The sequence below is a fragment of the Chaetodon auriga genome, chromosome 24 (genome assembly GCF_051107435.1).
Source record: "Chaetodon auriga isolate fChaAug3 chromosome 24, fChaAug3.hap1, whole genome shotgun sequence".
Taxonomy (NCBI): domain Eukaryota; kingdom Metazoa; phylum Chordata; class Actinopteri; order Chaetodontiformes; family Chaetodontidae; genus Chaetodon; species Chaetodon auriga.
In genome coordinates, this window is record NC_135097.1 from 3,764,070 (window position 1) to 3,785,000 (window position 20,931).

At 46.7% G+C, this 20,931-nt stretch overlaps 2 protein-coding genes across 2 annotated transcripts in view; one reads left to right on the forward strand and one right to left on the reverse strand.

The window, feature by feature from the left end:
- bmp15 (bone morphogenetic protein 15) lies at positions 1-1,760 on the reverse strand. The gene is made up of 2 exons (XM_076725381.1): positions 1,406-1,760; positions 1-1,001 (listed from the first exon to the last, which is right to left on the reverse strand). The coding sequence occupies exons 1-2, from the start codon at positions 1,758-1,760 to the stop codon at positions 1-3; spliced, it is 1,356 nt and encodes a 451-aa protein (XP_076581496.1).
- A 2,751-nt stretch (positions 1,761-4,511) lies between these two features.
- Positions 4,512-20,931, forward strand: part of shroom4 (shroom family member 4) — a 57,217-nt gene continuing 40,797 nt past the window's right edge. The window contains exon 1 of the mRNA XM_076725184.1: positions 4,512-4,798. Coding sequence (XP_076581299.1) covers positions 4,676-4,798 — 123 coding nt within the window. The 5' untranslated portion in view covers positions 4,512-4,675. The remainder of the gene's footprint in view (positions 4,799-20,931) is intronic.

Consider the following 20,931-nt stretch of genomic DNA (forward strand, 5'->3'; position numbering starts at 1 on the left):
TTAGCGACAGGTGCACGACTCGGCCACCATGTCCTCCAGCTCCCTGTACTCAACCTTCTTCTTGTGCACAACCAGCACGCTCATGGGCATGTACTTGTAAGGCACGCAGGATGGAGGAGGGACGTCCCCGACGCCCAGGTCATTGATGACCGTCTGGATGATGGCGTGGTTGGGGGAGTGGTAGCCGTAGTGGAGCACCCTCGGGCAGCTGCCCTGGCAGAACCGCGGGTTGTACACCGGCGGAGCGATGAAGTAGTGACCCCAGCCGAGCTCGTCGAAGGAGAGGCGGAACGAGTGGAGCTTGCAGCGGTTCTTGGGTGTGCCGGTTTTGCGTTTGTAGTTGGGGATGTCGGAGATGATGGAGGCAGAGGTGGAGGTGGAAAAAGAGGAGGACGAAGAGGAAGTAGGAGCGTTTTTCAGGACGTCCAGCGAAGGATCTTTGGCCTCTGAAGATGAAAGGTCTTTGGAGCGGCGGAGGCGGCGAACTGAAGGGTGCCACAGACCGATTCGCCTCATGATGTCTTCCCCTTCAGTCCCCAGCAAGTCCCCCATCCAGTCCTTCACTTCCCTTTCCTCCTCCAGGTATAGAAGAAGAGCCGGGACTTCAAGATGAGGTCCACCTCTCCATCTCTTTCTGCCTTGAAGACGAGCCCACCACCGTGAGAGGCTGTCGTCCTCTTCAGCGACCCCAGGCTCTGTGCACCAGTACTGGGCAGTGAGGGTTAAGTGCCCCCCCGTGCCCTGGGTCCTCCCCTGCTGGACGTGCGCGGTGACGTCCGTCTCCGTCCACCGCTCGTGGGGCTCCAGGGTGACCAGGCTCTCTTTGCCCAGTGAGGTGATCTGAGCCCTGCAGCGGGGCGGCTCGAGGGCCTGGGTGGAGCTTGGGGTTGGGGTGGAGGAGGAGGAGGATGAAGAGCGGAGGTGGATGAACGAGGCTCGGATCAGCTGCTCCGAGGGAAGAGTGTCGACGTTGTACTGGACTGTGAAGCTGTAGTGGTGATCTGAAGGGGGGGGGGGGGGGGGGGGGGGCACAGAAGAGGAGGTGAATCCTTCTCTGACTTCAACAACTCACACCTTTTATTATTACTATGATAATATTAAAAGACTCGATGGAGAGGCTGAACTGGGTGCAAATCTGATTTGAAAACAAAAAAATGCAGAAAAAATGACAAATATTCTGCATGATAGTTTCAAAGCATCTGCCTCTTTAATTAAATAAACATTGGTATTTGTTTGCTAGAACCAGTAAAACCTGCCAAGAAATGTTAAATTAATGGGTCCACTGATTAGAGTTTGGTGCCTGCCAGAATAACACGTTCCAGCCTTAAATAGCAGGTCTTTGGGTTTAATTAATAAGGCCTGTAGGTGCTGATACCTGGAGATCAATTAACAATCTTAATCTCACCTCTCGACGCTGGCAGGTAGTGCACCGATGACGCCGACGGTCTCAGCAGACGGACCGTGTTGGAGCCGAACTTTCGGTGCTGCTTGGGCCTGCCGTCCGGTTCGGCCGCGCTCTGGTACAAACTCAACATGAACTGCAGGTTCTGGTCCGCTTTCTGCTCGTCCGTCAGCGGCCGGTGGTGCGCGCCTTGGAGCATTGCGCTCTGGTGACTCTGACCGCTGCGCTTCGACGTGGGACGATGAGAGGCCATTTTCCGCCCGGCCGTGACACCGGTGCAGGTGGAGCACAGCAGGAAGATAAAGAAGGACAGGACACAGACACGCAGTGCGCTGTGTTTGCTGCGGGTCGCCCTCATGTTTGTTATGAAACCTTTGGCGCTAGCGAGCACCACCGACGCGGCTATTGATGGCTACCATCCTCCGCACGGCCGAGTACGTGCTTTACAGGCTCACCTGGCCACTGGCCATATTAGAAATGACAATCAACTTCCTGAATTTGGCGGTGACCTCAATTAACCCCTCGGCTGTGCGTGAGACGCAGCAGCAGCGTGTGGAAACCACGTGATCTGTGCGTAAAAGTGGCAGGATGGACTAATGTTGTGATTCATGTCTTGGGTACTGTGCACAAATTACTGTGTCAATTTGCAAATGTTTTAAATGTAGATATTGTAAATTCACATGTTTTTTTTCTATTCTTTGTCAGATATTTAAAAATCTATTTGTTTTCCCATATTTGGTTCTGACTTTGTGGATCCGCTTAACTTTGACACACAGCTTAATTTTCTACCACCAGAAGTTTATGGACTTCTTTTCATGCATCAGTTTTACTTCCATGCGTCTGTTTGGATTAATCCAAATGATCCAACCCTTTAAAAATCTACTGCATGAGTAAAATAAACCTTTTCTGACCAACATCTGCAGCAGCTTTTCTCAGTTGCCCTCGAAGTCCACATTTTGGAGATCAGGGATTTCCACTGCAACATGCTCGACAATTTATTCTGACAGACACGAAATCTGGATGCAGGAAAAGGACGCGATTAACTGAAGTGAATGTTTTCAGTTTTGAGTTGTCTAAGATTTACATCACTTTGGCGCCGCCAGGTGGTAGAATGACACAACAACACAAGACTCTGTGATGCCAGAGTGACATAACGTTTTCTACACATTTTAATAACATTAAAAGTGAAAGTAATCAAGTGTATTTCCTTGAGTACAGTTTTGAGGTAAGTATTTCCACCTTCTGATACTTTATACATCTACTCTGCTACATGTCCGTGATACAAATATTGTACTATTTTCTCAACTACATTCATTTGATACCTTGAGTAACTAGTTACTCTTCAGATTAATAACACAAACTAAAGTATATGAACTGCATGAAATGCTGCAAAAAAACTGCTTAAAATGACAAGAAATGAAAGAAAAACGTGCTGGAAAAAACTGATCTGACCAAAACAAACTGCTCCTGGTGCGGGTGAGAAGTGGGATGTCTGGGCATGTTCACGTCTGTCCCCCTTTCTCTTTGATTCTCTCTGTCGTTCCTCGTTTGCTTGTTCTTTCTCTTGATGCAAACAGAGACAGTCACTCATTCACACACACACACACACACACACACACACACACACACATTCAGCCGAGTGCCACTGCAGCGTGGTGGCATTCCACAACGGTGATTATCTCCAATCCTGATCATTTCAGTCTGCAGGGAGACTGTGGGAAAACTTCAAACTGTGGGGGAAATGCAGCAAATATGAGCGTCTGAGGAAGAAACGCAGTCAAAATGTTTAATTCCATAAAGAAGTGAACCAAAAAAGGCTGAAGTGACTGTCAACTTCGTATCCTGGAAAACTCTACCTGTATGCGAAAATGGCTGGAAGCTCATGTTTGAGAGCCTCTAACTGCTTGCTTAAATGTTTCTTAATATGGTGGTCAGACAAACAGGCTGCTAAAGCTTTAGAAATGTGTGGGACGTGATAGCAAATGTTGTTGTTGGCCTGTTGTGGTTCATGCTGCAGGTCTGCAGAGCTTCAGTGTGGAAGAATGAAGGCTTAGACGCGGTTTGCATTCCAGATTCAGCAGTTTGTAGAAGGATACTGGTCCATGTGCCATTAAAAGGTGCCTTTGGTGATCCAATCAGACACAGGGAGGTAAAAATACAGGTGTGATGGTTCCTGGATGCACTGACAATGCCATGGTGGAAGATGCATTCACTTCCTTACATAATTGCCAAAACTACATCGTAAAAATATTCATTTTCAGCAGAATGTGCTTATAGTAGTAGTAGTAGTATTAGTAGTAGCTTAATTTATTGCAATATAGCAGAATTTATTTGCTGATTTATATTTTGTATGAACAGTCTGAATCTGAAAAGTAACCAGTAACTAAAGCTGTCAAATAAAAGTAGTGGTGGAGTATTGTAAAGTAACAGTAACAGTATCATCCAAAAATACTACATTATTCCTCTTGGATTTGTAGTTTTGTTGTATTTGTTCTGTAGCCTGCTAAATATTACTGTTGGACCACTACCTTTCTCATTGTTTTGCGGGGCGCGTGGTCCCTAGTAGGTAAAATGGACAAATGTTAGTGGCGGGTTTCATGTTTCTAATGAAAAGCCACTCACTTCTGATACTGTTGTTTGGCTGCTGCTGTTGCCGCCGCGAGCCTGCCTGTAGCCCCTCCCCATCTTCACTTGTCATTGGACACGTTCAGCCACAGCCTCTCTCCTATTGGTGAAGCTCTCCGTCAATCACATCCCGCCGTTCGAACAGTGGGAGGTGCCGCCCATCGCTATGCCCAAAGTTTTCCCAAAGTTTCTAGTTGCGTCGAGCTAGCCACAGTAACCGGATGTGTTTGATGAAGATGTAAAAACAAAAGCGCTGTCGCTGTTTTTTTCGGGGACGCAAGCAGGAAATAAACTTAAGGTACGGAACGAAACAATCGGTGCAATCATGTGATAAGATATGGAGCGAGATTAAAACCGCAAAACAAGCAAACGGTAACTTTTCTTCGGCGATAAACACCTTGACCGGAAGTTAGCCCACATATTAGAACTAACTTTGACCGGCTTGTCGCTAGCTAAAACTTTCCTCCCTCCCCCTCGTCCACTCACTCCTTCCTTCCACTCATCCATCCATTCGTTGTTGTTGGTAGAGCGGTGATGGAGAAGCCGAGGGACCGCTACCGGCGCCGCTAGCTAGCAACGACACAAGCCGGGTCAACACACCGACGGAGAAAGAGAGAGAAGGAGAGAAGAAGAAAGACACGGAGGAGAATGGAAACGGTTGAGCAGCTCGTCTCTTTCCACCACATTCAGGTCCAGTTGAGCGGGGGCGCGCCTTGGGGGTTCACGCTGAAAGGAGGGCTCGAGCACGGCGAGCCGCTCATCATCACTAAAGTAAGTTGACCGTCACAGCTAGCTTCACTGACCCCGCTGTTTGTATGGGAACTGTTACTCACACGAGCTGGAACTGCTGAAAAGTGTGTTTAAAGTACCTCTGAGTGACTTTTCTCCGCACATCCGCCGCCTTGGCTCCAGATTTGCACGGTATCACACTCAAACTGAGGTCAGGAGTTGCATTTCTTAAGGATGTTGCAACGTTCAACCAAAACAGCAATTGTGGTTAGTTTTGCAGGCTTCATTCATCCATCTGTGCTTTTCAGTCTGCTTGGCTGCTCGTCCTTTGGTTTCAACTTTTCAACCCAATGAATCAAGCCTGAAAAACTCCTCACGCTGCTTTTCCTGCACCCTGACTCCTGCACGGCCACATTCGAAGGTCCCCTCTTCCTCCTCTTCCTCCGGCAGTGAATAAAAAGTTATTGCCCAAAGCCAGAGCAAACGTCCGGGCCAGGTGATGTTTGTCAGCTGTCACCGTCTGTGAATGAAGAAAAAGCCCCGTTTCATGCAATGCAGCGGTTGGGTTCTCAAACCTGGAGGTCAAAGGGTTCCCCTCAGGGGTGCTAAAAGGGGGTCCCAAGGGGATCGCTGAGGCTCAGTTCATCTCCCTGTCACTTCATCCACTGCCTGAGTGCTGACAGATGACTAAAACCACATCAGATGGCAGAGTTTGAGGCAGAAATGTGGACATCCTCAATAAGAAAGGCTGCAGTTCTCTGATGAGACATTGTTCGCGTTGCTTCGTGCTTGTTCGCTCGTAGTTTAATGCCCCTTTTTGCAGAGGCTTCCATCGACACCGGCTTGCTTTGCGGCCGGCAGACGCGCAGAATGTCACGCACTGGGGTCTGCGGTCATCTCTGCAGAGCTCTGAGAGGCCGCTTTTCATTTTCAGGTGTGTTTGTGGGGAGTTTGAGGATTTAGTGCGTGCTTCCAGGTTTCGACGTGACCTCGCCTTGTGCGATGGAGGCGAGGGGGGCCTACGCTTCCTCTCGGCCTCTTCTCACGGTTTCACGCTGCGGGCGGTGAGCTGCTGGAAATGAGGAGGGTGTCTTTGAATTACTGCAAGTAATTATTGGTGTGTGTTCTGCTGGGGGTGGTCTGTGTGTGTGTGTGTGTGTATGTGTGTGTGTGTGTTCAGTCCAGTGCATAAGTAGGCCGTCTCACACGCAACCTCTGCTCTCTCTCTCAGCCTCTCCTTCGCTGTCTCTCGCCCACTCTGCTGAAAAGTCGCAGCAGCGGTGGTGTAAATGTTGGCCGGCGTACTGCTTCTATATTCACCACAGCACCACAGCGGGGAATGGAAAAGCCTGGCTCAGTCATCTGGAAACACACACACACACACACACACACACGAAGTCACACACAGTAATACAGCCCCTGGGAAAATGTGACTGGGACTGCTAAAGGAGATAAAAATCAAACTGTGCTCTGTGGCTGTTTTGTGTCCAGTGGCTAGTTAAAACACACACACACACACACACACACACACACACACACACACACACATCCCGAAACACACGGACACAATAAAGTAGCTCAGGCGATGAGTGCTGGACAGGGAACTGTGGCACAGGAAAGTGTTTAATGATTAAGTGTGAAATCCTTGAAGGAAAGACGAGAAAGACGGGAACACGGTGAGAAGGTAAAGCTGAGGTGTATGTGTGTGTGTGTGTGTGTGTGTGTGTGTGTGTGTGTGTGTGTGTGTGTGTGTGTGTGTGTGAAAGCATGAGTGTATAATGTGTTTTAAGTCCAGAGAGAGTTTCCATCCACACAGAGGTTTACTGTGTCTGTATGGACCACAGCTGAATACAGTCTTAATCCTCTCACTTCCGAGAGAGAGGGACGAGCATGTGTGTGTGTGTGTGTGTGTGTGTGTGTGTGTGAAACATACACAGTGCAAGAGAGATGCAGCTACATAAACTGATTAAACTTTATATATGTTTTAAAATAAATGCTCTCGTAGACACTGACACCCAGGAAAACCTCCAACATGGCGTCTTTATGCCACCTGAAGCAGCGTGTCTTCACTAAAAGCTTTGATTTATGCGCTTTTTCAGAAAAATCCAGAGGTAACTTTGACACGATTTCCTAAAACACGTGCAGCTCGTGTGGTATTCGTCACACAGTTGTGTCTGTTTGACAAAATAATCCTATTTACCAGCTTTTCCCTCGTCTCTCATCCTTCATCTGCAAGCTGCTCAGCAGTCATAGAGTTGAGATGACGCGACCAAAATTTAGACCCTCGAGTGAAAACAAGAGGTGGTATCATACAGGGGGGGTCGAAACACGCGGAGATTGCAGCCACAGGAGTTTTTTGGGGTTTAGCGCTGAAACAATTAGACCACAACTTCACAACAAGCTTCAAATCAAGAGAAAAAGACAAACATTTGCTGCTTCCAGCTTCTCAAAAGTGAGGATTTGCTGCCTTTGTCTGCATTGCATCATTGTAAATTATACAAAACAAGCTTAATTGTGATTATCAAAAGATGAAATCTGAGGGATTCCCAGGCGTGATTGGACACATAATCCCTCCAGCAGGCAGTGGGTCAGACCTGGGGTCCCTGTCCAGTCCAGCCTCCGTTTTATTAACGATCATTCAGATTAATCAAGCGTTGCTCGTGGACATGTGCACGGGACGGAAAGCGCGTAGAAATGTGCCAGCTGCCCGTTCAGGACGTCCATGTTTTGAGGAGTGTGTGTTCGTGGCCCTTTGGAGAGCGTGTACGCTGCAGGAGGGGGAAGGGTGGCTTTTCCCGAGTCGGAGACAGCAGAGGGATATAAGCCATTTGGTCAACATTCCACCAGGAGCATAACAAATTACCACTGTGGGGTGTGTGTGTGGATGGGTGTGGAGATATCGTGCATGTGTGTGTTCATACATGAGGGTGCTTTGCTGAAACACATCATTTTCAGCCTCGAATACTTGTTTTTCTCAGGGCAGTGATCAGCTGTGATGACACGGAGAGTTTTTATCTGCTCGACAAAGTTAGCCAGCCAGTCGTTAGCTTAGCTTCAGTGAAAATATGTGCAAAAGTTGCCGTGCCGGCGTGGAAATGCATACGTATTCGTGTAGGTTGAGGTTTGAAATTCTGAAAGCAGAGATCATGGAACCGTAACAGGGTGTGGTAGCTGCTCGTCAAGGAGGAGAAACAGTCGGTGAAATCAGGAGAGATCACAGCGAGCTGGATTTCAACGTATCAACAGAGCTGGAAGTGCAGTGGTAGATTGTACCAGAGAAGTGGAGCTCGATGGACGAAGGCTCGACCACCAAAAGAGTCCAGTCTGAGTCGAGGAACGATCAACGTAAAGGACGTGATGGACTGAATAGAAAGTAAAGTTCATTTCAAGCCGTATAGGTGAGAAGGAGGATTTTGGAATCAGCTCCTCCATGAAGATTTACCACTTAAAATTCACAGCTAGCTAGCTAGCTAATTAACGTTAGCTCCAAAACCGTTCGTAGGCTGACTCTAATGTTTCTACCTGATCTTTATGGAATCAAAATTGTGCAAAACAGTCATTAAATATGCCTTTAATGGCCACATACATGGTTTAATGCTAACTCAGCGGGTTGTAATAGCGCAGTTTCAAGCTAACAGGTCCTAAAAAGCCAACACACGTTCCTGATTGATGGGAATGAAGGACAGTTATTTGACATCATGAGATTTTATGCTATAAAATACTATAAAAATACAAAATATAAGTTATTTGGACCCAAACAGTGTTAAAATTTTACAGTGAATGAAGGCTACCCTAAAAACACCCGTAACCACTCTGATTAGTGTAGTTTGCTAATGATATGCTAATGCTAGTTTGCCGCAAAGTCTTAAGACACTGAATACCAAACAGTGAATTACCTGAAATTCAGTGGATTCTAGCTGTTTTCCAAACCCTCCCAAGTCCACTGAAGATAAATAATCTCAAAATATGAACAAAAGTGAACCTTACGTGCATCCTTACCGATCTGTGGACATGCCTGGGCCGGACCAGTGAGCATGTTTACAGACTGAGAGCCATACAGTTGTGTTTTCGGTCATTTATCACTTCGAACTAGCGGCTGTCAATCCCATGTGTTTGCTGACATTTTTTAGTGTCCTTTCTCAAATGCGGTGGTGGCGGCTAAGTGATGAGTTCCTTCCATTGTTGTGTTCGATGGAGCAGCTGCAGCTGAGCTGTCAGCTCACTGTCATATGTGGTTTTGTGATCCACTGCGAGCTCTCTGGGGACATCTGTCTTTGTGAGTTCGCGTCTCCTCGACTGTTTCTGGTTGCACCGCGGCCCCTGACTTTGAGGATGGGATCCCATTGAATAGATCGGCAACCAAAAATACGCTTTTTGCAGAAAATTCACTGGCTGGTGAGATGTGCCGGGCTGATGCCGTTTCGCAGCGATGCATCAGTTGCCTTAGTGACGGCTGTTAATTGAAGAATCGTGGGATGTTTTTAACACTTGTCCCTCTTTGTTTTGATGGTTCCCAGTTGCTGGAGTCAGTTTTTCCCAGCAGACCTCTGCAGACCAGACATGTCTGCTATCTAAATGAACATCAGACCCTTCATGTTCTACCAGAGTCTGTCTGAGTGGACTGAAAGCCTCACAGCCTTCATTATCTTCTTATGTTCATCGTTCGTGTGTCTGTGTGTATCATGGAGTCGGGGGAACTGTTATTACCTCCAGTTTGTTTTCTCAGAGATTTAATGTGATATTATACAATGAAATGTTTTGCACATGTCAAAAAAAAAGGAAGCTTCATTAGTTTAAGATCCATTGGTTAACGCCAACGCTACTCACAGCCTCCACTGATTCCTGGGCTAATAGCTAATATTTAGCTAATGTCCACCAGACATGAACACAGGCCGGCTTAGCACCATCATTTGTGTGCCTGTTCACTCAGTACATGAACACTTCGGCTACTTAGCTAACAATCATTATGAATAGCAAGTTAGCTAATGTTAGCTTACATAGTGAAACTCAACTTTACTTCTAACTTAACACAACAAAACATCTATACATTGTAGGAATCGGGTAAACTTTTGGGTGTGCGCGAACGCCAAAACACAGCAGAAACTCTGTGAAAACCCGTGACTAGCCCGACTACCCCCAGCTGAGCGCCACACAGTCCATTTTCTTTGTGGTCCACATGTTCTGCAAAGCTGGATTCATCACCGCCATCCTCCTCCCAGTCCATCTCCCAGACTGTCCAACCGCCGAAACCAGCCGTGAACTGCTGACCCACAGCGGGAGGCGTCTTTGGGAAAGCTTTGACTGAGCTGAGCTCCTCATCTTGTCTTTTTTGTTTTTGAATTCCAAAGAGTTAATTTGTGTTGAGCTGTGGACTCGAGATGAACTGAACCAAAGACTCTCTGTGCTGGTCTGACTGAACTGTGGAGGTTTGGTTTGGACTTTTCTTGAGTTTTGGGGAGAAGTTTGTGGCCGTTTCTTTGAATTTTGGATTATTATTTTGGTGTTGTAGCTTCCCCAAAGGTTCATATGTCATGTATATGACCTTCTTGGGTGCATGTTTTTTGCTTATTGCTTGAACGGGGATGCAGATGTGGACAGCTGTACGGATGCTCGGCAGGCTGTAAACCTCCTTGATCTGAGGTTGAATCCCTCTTGAAGCTGCGCAGCACTCGTTTGTGTTTGGCGTCAGTGTATTTAATCAAGTCTCAGGTTTCAAAGACATGTAGAAGATCATGAGAAATATGTGAAAGTCTTATCAGAGACTCTTCTTATCTTGCCTCAGTCTTGGACTCTATTGTGGAAAAAACTGCTGCAAGACCCTTTAAAATGATGACAGCTGATGAATCTTTTCTTTACTTTGAGGATTGCAAACTAACTGTTACTAAACTGTTACGTCAGCGACACTCTTGTTAGCTGCAGGGTTTTGATGTGTCTTGTTGCACAAGTTCAGAACCCAAAGCGAGATGTGCTACATGTGGGTATGAGGGCTGTTTACGAAGTTGTTTTCCGTTGGTGACCGAGAGGCATTTTGCTTCTTATTTTTTGTGGAAATCGGGCCATGTGTCTTGTGGGGAGTGTGTTTGAAAACACTGCGAGCAGTCGGCAGTTTGATTGGCTCAGAACGGGCGGCAAAGACGGAGACGATGGTCCTCCTCTCTCGTCCCGCTGTTGACAGTAACAGAAATCCAGGGATTTTACAAAAGAATGTTTTGACATGTGGTGGGAGGTATGCAACCAAATGTCCTGGGTCGGTCAACAGTGTGTGTGTGTGTGTGTGTTTGTGTGTGTGTGTGTGTGTGTGTGTGTGTGTGTGTGTGTGTGTGTGTGTGTGTGTGTGTGTGTTACTCCCTACATTCCAGTAAAGGTAGCCTCCAGTAGCAATCTGCTCTGCGGGGGGTAGATGAGGATGCCATCAGATAGAGATGCTATTGTCTCTACTGTGTGTGTGTGTGTGTGTGTGTGTGTGTGTGTGTGTGTGTGTGTGTGTGTGTGTGTGTTTCCACGTCCTCTGCCCTGAACTGCTTTGCTAACTGTCCTAACTAACCCAAAGCATATGTTGTGCTCGCTGCAGTGTAGAACACAATAGAGCGTATTGATGAGTGTGTGCATGTTTCCAGCAAATTACGCCGAGTTCTGCATGAAGACCTGGAAGGAAGCAGAAAACTCAGTTTAATTTTGATCATCATTTAATCATATAAAGTCGTTTATGACCGGGATGGCCAAACATCAGTGGTTCCTTTTTTTAGTCTTCTTTAATAATCTGCATATTTTTGGGGTTTTGGGCCGCTGGTCAGGCTTAATAAACTGAATACGTCACGCTGAGCTGTGGGGAGCAGGGGTCATTTGGGCTGTTTCATAGAGCAAATGATGAATGGAGGACGATTAATGGAGAAAATGATACGCAGGCTAATCTGTAATGAACATAATTGTTGCTCTCAGCGCCGCATGGGCGATGGAAATTTGTTTAATATTAGGATGTGCAGGGAGCTGCCAGCTTCAGGGATGAGCTGCTGTCTGAGTGGATACAAGGGCTGCAACCGAGGATCATATGAAGTTTTGATGAACCTTTTTTTCCCCCAATTAATCAAGTTTTAGTGAATAAAATGTCAAAACTGCCCAGCACAGGTCCTCGGCGTCCAAGCTCAGATTGCCTGTTTTGTCCAACCAATCACCTAAAACCCAAAGGTATCCAGTTCACTGTGATGTCATTCATTCATCTTCAAGATTTCTGTGTTTTCTGTAGACCAATTGCAGATGTTTTTAGCGTGTTTTTAGGTGTGGATTGCATGTTTAAAGGCTCCTGTGATCCTGATGCCGTTCGTCTAATTTAAAGTGGAGACATCAGTGTGAAGTATTTACTGATATCGAACATTTTCAAGGAAGTTAATGAGGAGATTGTTTATGGGTGTAATAACAAGAGCCTGAGAATAAGTCAAGTTACAGGCAGGAGTGTGTGTGTGTGTGTGTGTGTGTGTGTGTGTGTGTGTGTGTGTGTGTGTGTGTGTGTGTGTGTTGGGGTGGGGTTGGAATGTCTCTATCTCTGATCTTTGGAGCCTTTAGCTGTTTCTTTAGGCTACGTCTGGAGGCTCACACACATACACACACACACACACACACACACACACACACACGCACACACACACACACACACACACACACTAAAATAACAGCCTCTCTTTGTATAGGAACATCAGTATACTGACCCTCAAACACACACAACATTGTTATTATTGTAGTGTGTGCGTGTGTGTCAATGTGTATATGTGTTTGTGTATGTATGTGTGTCATAAAGAAATATTAAAGATGTGTGTGTGTGTTTGTGTGTGTGTGTGTGTGTGTGTGTGTGTGCTGGGGGGCCTGACCTGAGGCGGCTGCAGTTGTTATTGTTTTTGTCCGGCGCTCTGCGTTTTCAGAAGCCTCCCTTCACACTCTCACTGGGGGGGGGCGCACACACACACACACACACACACACACAAACACACACACACCTCGGCCATGTTTTTTTTTCCTCACATTACACCGAAATTGCATCTTGATGCGACGGGGAGCAGCTTTTGAAACCCCTGCAGGGTTTTGAGTTCTGCTGATTAGCGAATTTTGACCTGCAGCTCCAGGTGGAGGAGGTGGAGAGAGCTGGTCGAAGTACTAATACCACACTGTGAAGTACTCCACTACATGTCCTGCATTCAAAGCCTGACTTAAGGAAAGGTATACAGGTATTATCAGCAAAACGTACTTAAAGTCTAAAAGTAAAAGTTGCAGTAAAGTGTTCTGCTGCATTTTACTGCTGTAGGTGTTTCAGGTTGAGCTCATTGAACTCCTTTATATCCTGTTGGCTGCTTTAATCCACAGCAAAGCATCTTTTTCTATAAGATCATCATATGTTTGTCCTGTGAGAACCACGTATCTCCAAAAAAGTGTGACGAGCTCAGAAAAACAGGCTGTTTTCAGCTCTGTGACGATGCACTTTCAGCTGATCCGAGAGGAGTTTGTTTAGCTGAAGGAGGAGGAGAAGTTTCTCAAACCATAAAGGAAAAGGTGGACTGACAGTTGAGGTGTTTTGCAGTAAATTCACTTCCAGCCCACGTCGTCCGACGCCGTTCTGTTCATCCCACCTTGTTTCTGGTTTCTCTTCCTCTTTACAACATTTTCCACCGGCCGCACAGCAGCGATTATGTTTAACGCGCTGACATTAGAGGCAGTTTCCCAGCCGTTATGTCGGATTAAGGAGGGCCTGTTGCAGCCATAGCTTGTGTTGTCTGTGCGTCTGTGTTTATATGTTTACAGTTTATTGCAACGTAGCCATGCCCCAAACCCAAGAATGCACCACACACACACACACGCACACATTCCACCATGCAATGTGGTCCACTCTCATGGCTACCCTGGCAAGTCGACTCCAGTTTGAGGTCTGAAGTGACACAGAAGTCTCTTTGTTTACCGGGTCCTCTCTCCTCCTCGTCCCTCCGGTCTGCCTTCGGTGGCGTCTGGCGGAAACGCGCCTTCGTCCCTCCCCTCGTCTTCGCCAGGTTCGGGGGACGTTAAGCGGGATTTCGGGAGTCGTGTCTTCCCTCCTGTTTGTTCCTCGTTGGATGAGTGGAACTTCTGAGAGGGGAACTGAAATTTGTGGGTGCGGGGAGGAGGGGGACAGTGGGTGTGTTGCATTCCTGTTGGTTAGGAGTTTGCCCAGATTGTTGATTCATCTCTTGGGTTGCATGATTTTGGTTGACTTTGGGTTCTTGAAAACTGATTTAAGCTGCTGATAATCAATATTTAATGTCTGTTCTCCCATAAATAAAAAGGACTTAGTGTCTTCGCCTGAAATTTGTTCTTTTTCTAATCAAATAAAGCCTCCGAAACAGCATTTCTGACCACTGTGGGAAAGCTGCACTGACAGCCGGACCAATTAAATGCTTTTAATGTGAATAACTCTTAATGACAGGACAGCCAACCCTCGCTGGAGTTGGGAGGCTGTGGGATAAAGACACCGCCTTAAAACGAGTTTGGATGAGAAAAAGCTGGAAGAAAATGTGTTAAAATATGCAAAAACAGTCGCTTTTCATTGGAGGTTTGACGAGCCTGACAGTCTAACAGCTTTCCAGTTTTTAATAAAATCAGTGCCTGGAGATGGAGAGGAGTCGGAGTGTGATCGGGACGGATGGGAGAGGGAAATATAGGAAAGATGGATTAGGTAGGACAGACAGAGGGATAGAAACGTAAGGCGGAGGGAGGAAGACGGCGGATCAAGGAGGATAAAAAGGTGAATGAAGAGAAAAGACCGAGACAGGATGTGATGCATGAAAATATGGGAACAAAAAAGTGGTGAGGCCATTTGATTAGAATAGAAATGGGGGGGGGTCTTTAGCTCCTGTAGCTGTAGGCTGATAGTTGGATAATAGATGGATGGAGAGAGAATAGATCAAAAGATGGAGGAGGTGGGGGGGGGGGGGCAGCCAAAGGTTTCATGTTTCTGGACACGGCGGCCAGATTGATGCTTTCCTGCTTTTTTGTCTGAATTTCTGAGTCTTTGAACGCATCGCCGGCTTTGTTTTTTTCCTCTGGTGTTTACTGAATCTGATCTCAAACTGTTAGAACGACCACGACTGCCGCTAGTGTTAAAAAACTCCACAGGGTACCTTTAGATATTATTAATAGGAATCAAACAGACCCAGCTAATCGAAGGCCTGTGTTTGAATCCGCTGCGCCGATGCGAGCAAACAAACCCACTGTCATCACATTTTGATTCAAAGTTTGAAGGTTAAAACCAGCAGAGGGAACAAAGCAGACATAAATCTCTCGTGTGCGATTACCCAACCCATCCTGAGCATCACTCACATGAGCAAACCGATGATGAAATAGGTTTTCAGAGCAAACAAACAAAGGTGAGTCTGTCGTGGATGTTAATTAAGAGCTAGTACGCTCATAAATCTGATCTCTGTGCGCAGCGGCGGCTCAGATCTGTCCGCAGCTGCTAAATGAAGCGGTAGAAACGCTGCTCTGTTATTGTTGATTTTCCTCAACAGGTTGCTTTCAACTAATGACCAGTTTCATCTGGAAACGAAGACAGAAAAAAAGCTTTTTTTGTCTTGCAGCAGGCGCAGACTCTTGAGGGATGTTGTGGTGAACACATGCAGAACCGCCCCTTCAAAAAGGCTGATTCAAGCCCGAGAGGCGGATTCTTTATCTGCTATCACAAGGCTTCTTCCCTTAACGTGGTTTTCATCTATCGATTTTTGGCCTCAGCCTCGCCAGCGTGATCCGTCCTGACTCTCGTAAAAATACTTGAGCGGAAGCCCGTATTGAAAAAAAACGTGAAGTTTGAAAGCTGGCTCAGCGGCTTTGATCTGACAGGGTGTAGAAACACACAGAATGTGCTCATAAACACACAAACCAGTCGTGAAACCACACCACAGACGAGAGGGCAAGGTCATTTAGTGCACGTTAAGGAGTTAATGTTTCACCCCTGTCTGAGTGTGTGTGTGTGCATCTGTGTGTGTGTGAGATAAAGCGGACACACACACACTCGCACACACACACACATATGACATTGATGGATCAATCCAGTCCGTCTCTGGTCCCACCAGGCCGCTGACCTTTTAGCCTTTGCTATTATCAGCGCTGCTCGCCGGATATAATGGCTTCCATACTCCACCAGAGACACTCAGCCTGGGGTGTGTGTGTGTGTGTGTGTGTGTGTGTGTGTGTGTGTGTGTGTGTGTGTGTGTGTGTGTGTGTGTGTGTGTGTGTGTGTGCATGCAGTTTATGAAAGATAATGAAATAAGCTGTTGTCCTGTGCACAAACCGTGTGTGGAGAGTTCAGAGCTGGACTGTAAGACCCGAAATTAATATGATGATGATGATGATGATGATGAGGATGAGTTTGGGGTCATGCTAACTTTGCATTTGCTTCCTCCCTTGTTGACAAGCAAGCACAAGTCTGCTAAAGCTGTCTAAATAAGCCAAAATCTTAAATTAGACCCCTGGCTAATTCGTGCTTGTAGCTAACTCTGTTAGCTCTTAGCTAACTGAGCTGTAGCATCTTATTAATCTGGTTTGTTTACATGTGTGAGGATGTGGGTCGATGTGGATTTTGGCAGCAAATGGGACAAAATATCATCCTTTATCAATGATTTAATTAACGTTCTGACGTCAGGTCGTTACACTTCCTCACCTGCGTTGGATTACTTCTGCAGATTACTTCTCCTGTGAGCTGATTGGTCGGTTTTGCTTTGATGTCATTGGGTTTGGCCGCCGTTCTAACTTGTAATCTGGGATTCAAGATATGTTTTTGAATTGCAACGTGGGTAAGTTTAAGTAAGAGATCCATAAAGGGACCAATCTGATTAAAACCAGTGACAAACAGTGATGGACAGGTGGTTCATCCAATCAGCTGCCAAGTGTTTTTTTTGAAGGCGTCTACACTGCATCTTAATAAACTGTCCCTGTGCATGTAATATTTTTCTGGATTATGTGTCCCAGATTGCGTAACAGGAAGAGTGTGGAGTGTTTGTTCATGAGCGTCCTCATGAAACCTCTCAACGCTGAGCTGTTTTCATGTGTGTGTTTGTGTCGTCCCCGTATCAGCCCCGAGAGCGCCATCCATCCCCAAAATGGACTTTTTCCTCGCGGTGTGTACATGTACACAAACCTGTGTGTGTGTGTGTGTGTGCGTGTGCGCGCCGGGCTAGCACACCGCCAGAGTGTGTATTGTTTCTTCTGTGTGTATGTGTGACTGGAGTGAAGAGGTTAAGAGTTGCTGTTGGTGTGTGTGTGTGTGTGTGTGTGTGTGTGTGTGTCGGGGGGCTGTTGTGGTGGATTATGGGAGCTGGAGCGTGCATTTTATGATGTATTGATCTGGATGACGGCTCAGGGTTAAGGTTCGACAGGTCGGCGTTTCTTCAGTGTCGGCGGGGTGAGCGTGGCCCTGCTGTGCTCCACCGCTGAGAATTCTGGGTAGCAGGGCTTTGATGTGGCCGGCAGCTCAGAGTCTGTAACGAGGGGCTTGTTTTCACAGATTAAGTGAGATTTTAATGGTCTTACTGGAGCTTAAGGTGGTAAGAACGTCTTTGGGGTGAAGCAGTTCTTTGGATTTCCCAAAGATCACCTGTCAATCAAACACGGCGGCGACACAGTGACATCATGCTCACTTCTCAGCTCTTCTTCTCTCGATTCAGTTGATTTTTCCTGCCGGGAAAGAGCTTCTTGACCCAGACTGTTAACTTCTGCTGCTGCAGACTGAAAAACATCCACCAGTCAGCGTTTTAGTGCTAAAAACTGTTTTTATAGGCTCATAAACTGTATAAGTCTGCATGTTTGAGGAGCCATTAACACTAGAAATGATATTAAACCTTAAATCTTCTTTTAAATATGGATTTAAACACCAGGTCAGAGCTTTTGTGACCGTTCATCCTGATGCTTCCAGCTGCTGTATATTTCTAACGAGGTGTCACTTTGGTGGATCCTCCTGAATTTATACGGCGCCCGTGTCGCAGGACTGCGCCTGACATGGCAGCCAAACATAAACAAGCGTCGGTCCTTCCAGCAGGAGCGGGTGGGGGGATTTTTTAGTGGGAATTTAAAATATTTAGTCTCGTCCCGGGAGCGCGGCTAATAAAAATATACGAGCGAGGAGACCCTCCAGGAAGTGGCCGCAGCACGTTTTGAATAATTACTGGGAATATTCTGGATTAAAAACAAACACGAGGAGGCAACCGAGTGTTTAGATTCACAGGTTTGTGTGTAAACGCTTGAATGTCAAGTGGACGTAGCAGAAAGGAGGGATGGTAATGTATGAGTCTAAATAAACCAATTTTAGACTAAGACCAAGTTCAAACTAAGATTTTGACTGTGACTTCAATATAATACACTCACTTAGAGTCAAACATGAGATGACAGCTACTGAGATCTGCTAAGCTAGCTACCTTTATGCTAAGCTAACTACCTTTATGCTAAGCTAGCTACCTTTAGCAGGAGTTAAGCTGTTTTCTTCTACTGAGGATGGCTGCAGTGTGAAGTGTGTGTGTTACATCTCAGTGAAGGGGAGTCTGTCCAAACTCTGTGTGTGTGTGCGTGCGTGTGTGTGTCGAGACATTCCTCCTCTGGCCGAAACAAAACGCACTCTGTTCACCTGAGAGAGTGTTTGCTCACACGTGGGTGTCGCTCCATCGGAAGTTTCTGAGGGTCCATGTTTGAGATTCAGGATGTTGGTGATCGATGGAGGACAGAAGATCAATCAAAGAGACTGAAAGAAGACCTGTGAGGAGATTCTCTTTTCCTTTCCTCTTCTCTCCTCATCTCCCTGCTCTTTCCTCTTTCTCTTCCTTTCTTTTCCTTAATTTTCCTGTCCTCTCCTTCACAGCTTCCTTTTTTTTCCTTTCCTTTCCTTTCACCTCTTCTTTTCTTCCTTTCCTTTCTTTTCCTCTCCTCTTCTTTCTGCTCCGTTTCTCTTGTGTCCCCCTTTCATTTCCTTTCCTCACCTCTCATCTCCTTCCTCTTGTCATCTCACCCTTTATTCCTTTCCTTTCCTCTCCTCTACTTTCCTTCTTTTCTTTCCTTCACCCCTCTGTCCTTTCTGCAAATCTCCTCCCTTCATCTTTCCTTTCCTCCTCTTTCATTTCCTCCCATCTCTTCTTCTTCTCTACCTCTCCTCTCCTCTCCTCCGTTGCCACTCTGGTATTGAATCTAATCCCACTCTGTCAGTGACCGGGGGTCTCCACCTTTCTAAGGGGCCACAATGCTGCAGCTTAACCCAGAAAGGGCTTCTCCATCTGGGGCACCATTGTCTCATTTGCTCCCTTCAATGATTCCACGGAAAGGCCGTTTCAGGACAGCACACCCCGGTTGCAACATCAGTGATCAGTGGAGCTGGACGGCGGCACACACACACACACACACACACACACATGCAAACACACATGTAGCTGCCGGTGCCTTCGGTGTGAGCGTGGGAGTTTTTTTCTTTTTCCATCCCCGCTGCTCCCCTCCTCCCGCCCTGATAAAGAAGGCCTTGTGTGAGCGTGGGTGTGAGGAAGGGAGGAGAAGCTCACAAGGCTCAGACTGGAGGGCAGAGGTTGACAGAGGGTGTGTGTGTGCGTGTGTGTGTGTGTGTGTGTGTGTGTGTGTGTTACTGAGCTTATTTGTGCATCTTTCTGTTGTTGCAGCAACTCTTAGCCTGGAACAGCTTTTGGAGTGAAATCTGGCAGTGGACGCTGCTGTGAGGTATTTAGGAACGTTATTGGTCGTCATGTGGAAAACTGACAAGAAAACGGCCTTTAAATGTTCTAGTTCCTTATTTCAACAGTCACCAGGCCAAACAAGGAGCTCCAGAAGAACCCATAAGATGATTAAAGGGATGAAGAAAAACAAATCTGCTGTAAATATGTTTGTTTTCCCTCTTTTTCTGTGAGATACTGACGACTTACAGACCTGTAAAAATCACTTTTCGTTTGCACTGATCACTGCTCATAGATACTCAATTTTCAGTGAATAATTAATATATCAGCTTCTTTATTTCCTTTTTTAACGCTCCAACACACCCATGAAGTAGAAGCTCGTAGAGTACCTGTTTATACCTTGAGGAACTGTTTTAAACTGCTTCTACTACAACATCTAATAAGGAAATGCTTCAAAATATTCAGTGAATAAAGGAGAAACGTCTCGATGTTTCTGTTGGGAGTTGAACCGTGACTCCTGGGACTCGTGCTGCCTTGCTCCTGCCACGCACAAGTCGTGTTTTCACAGTCTTTGACCTCATTCTGGAGAGTAGGTCAAACACCGAGTGACTCACACGGTCACTCTGGACCCGCTGTGGAAATTAAGGTGAATTCAAACACTTTCAAAACAGGAAACGTGGTAGAATCTGGGCTCGACCTTCGGAGCTGCAAAAAGAACTGGCAGCGTCCGGCCCGCGGCGCCTGAGCCACGTTTCCACGCTGCTGACCGCAGCTTCTGAGTTTAAGTCTCGGTCGAGGCGTCGTGCCTGCAGACAATGGCAGGAGCGTGAAGCTGGCGTGCAGCAGGGGGTCCTGGGAGCTTCTCCTCCTCCCTCCTCCGAAGGTCTTTGTCCCGGGGGGCCACACAGAGCCGAGGGGGCTCCTGCAGCGTGTGTTGACCTGTCAGGTTGATGTCTCTATTCAAAGCCCAGACACCAGGCCAGTTTCTGCACTCTGAATCTCCTCTTTAATGATCTCCTTAATGCTGCTTATCATCACCTCCTGGAGCCTCCTGGATTGTTTTATGGTCCGTGGCTCTAAATGCTACAATGCTAATAGCCTCGAGCGCCGCTGCAGAGGAGAAGCCGGAGTGAATCAGAGCTGCAGCTGCTGCCGAACCTTTTGACACGTCATCGCAGAGAAAACATAGGTGGAATTAATGAAATCAATCAGTTTTAAGCCTCATGGTTAAGCCTCATCAGTCTGCTGCAGAAACCCAGTGCCTGCAAACACAGTGACTGTTCATCAAATCTGAGCTCACGTTGATAACCTCTTTAAAAAGTCTTCTGTCAGACTGTAAACAAGAAGCAACGCAGCACGAAACGAACGTTTAACTACCGGACGACTTGAGGAGAGACGGTGATGTTTGTTATTCCCTCCACAGCCGATAAATCCCACATTAACAGACGCACACGAGGCGAGGAGAGCGTCATCCTCAGCTTTCACACCCAGGCGGTGACGTCC